Source organism: Cynoglossus semilaevis, chromosome 18, assembly GCF_000523025.1.
Source record: "Cynoglossus semilaevis isolate Cse_v1.0 chromosome 18, Cse_v1.0, whole genome shotgun sequence".
NCBI lineage: Eukaryota > Metazoa > Chordata > Actinopteri > Pleuronectiformes > Cynoglossidae > Cynoglossus > Cynoglossus semilaevis.
In genome coordinates, this window is record NC_024324.1 from 149,064 (window position 1) to 150,254 (window position 1,191).

Here is a 1,191-nt window from a genome sequence, read left to right on the forward strand (position 1 = left end):
ACTGTAGTACCTGTGTACTGTAGTACCTGAGTACTGTAGTACCTGTGTACACCCTGGAGATACAGTAAACAGTGGCTGTGATTGGTTCTTCAGAAATACCTCTTGGCGCAGGTCACGGAGCAGAAACGTTTGGTTCCTCGGAACTGACTGACAGGAGCAAAGTGTTTGCAGTACTCGCACTTCAGCACTAGGACACAGAAGGAGCAGAGGAGAGAGGAGAGAGGAGGTGAAGACAGAGGTGGAAACAGGAGGTGACATCATCCACAGGTGGGCGTGGCCTTTACCTGCGGCTGTGGTGACAGTCTCTGTCTGGTTGGTATCTGGACTCTCACTGGTCAAACCATCAGATCCAGAGTGTTTGACTGGACCGCAGACCTGTGATTGGACACCAAGAATGTCAACATGAAAACACTCTCAGTGTGTGTGTGTGTGTGTGTGTGTGTGTGTGTGTGTGTGTGTGTGTGAACATACTGGGAAAGGCTCCGCCCCTTCCTGTATTACAAAGCCCTCGATCAGATGAGTCAGGACATGAGGTTTGACCACTGCCTGAGGAGGAGCAGCTCTGACCACCTGACCTCCTACACCTACAGACACGGACAGGAGCGCAGAAGGAGGAGGAGGAGGAGGAAGAGGAAGAGGAAGAGAAGGAGGAGGAAGAGGAAGAGGAAGAGAAGGAGGAGGAAGAGGAAGAGGAAGAGGAGGAGGAGGAAGATGAAGAGGAAGAGGTGTGAGTTTCATATTCAAATAATAAGATAGAAAAGTGTTGATGATTTTAGTCTTATCACCAGCTTTCACAGGATTGGTCTGGAGTATAATGGCCTGGTCTCTGATTGGCTGGGCATGTGGAGGGGCGTGGTCATCGTCATCATTGGCTGAGTTTGACTCAGACTTTCTTTTCAATGATCCACTCAGAGGTTTCCCCTGGAAACAGGTTCAAACAACCACACTTTAGGATGGACATCCATCCATCCATCCATCCATCCATCCACTCATCCATCAACCATCCATCAACCATCCATCCATCCATCAACCATCCATCAACCATCCATCAACCATCCATCCACTCATCCATCCATCCGTTCATCCATCCACCCTTCTTCTTCTCTCCCTGTCATGAAGGCTGTATTTATTAAAAATACTTTTTTTTCTTCTCTTCTATTTGAGTGAATCTTTCAGCTCTGTGATTGGTCC

General features: G+C 48.4%; 1 protein-coding gene across 1 annotated transcript in view; it reads right to left on the reverse strand.

Annotated features, from left to right (window-relative positions):
* Nucleotides 1-1,191, reverse strand: part of LOC103393814 (polyhomeotic-like protein 1) — a 9,852-nt gene that overhangs the window by 2,701 nt on the left and 5,960 nt on the right. Inside the window, exons 9-12 of the mRNA XM_017040884.2 lie at nt 786-930; nt 472-584; nt 285-375; nt 100-187 (exon numbers count right to left, since the gene is read on the reverse strand). Coding sequence (XP_016896373.1) covers nt 100-187; nt 285-375; nt 472-584; nt 786-930 — 437 coding nt within the window. The remainder of the gene's footprint in view (nt 1-99; nt 188-284; nt 376-471; nt 585-785; nt 931-1,191) is intronic.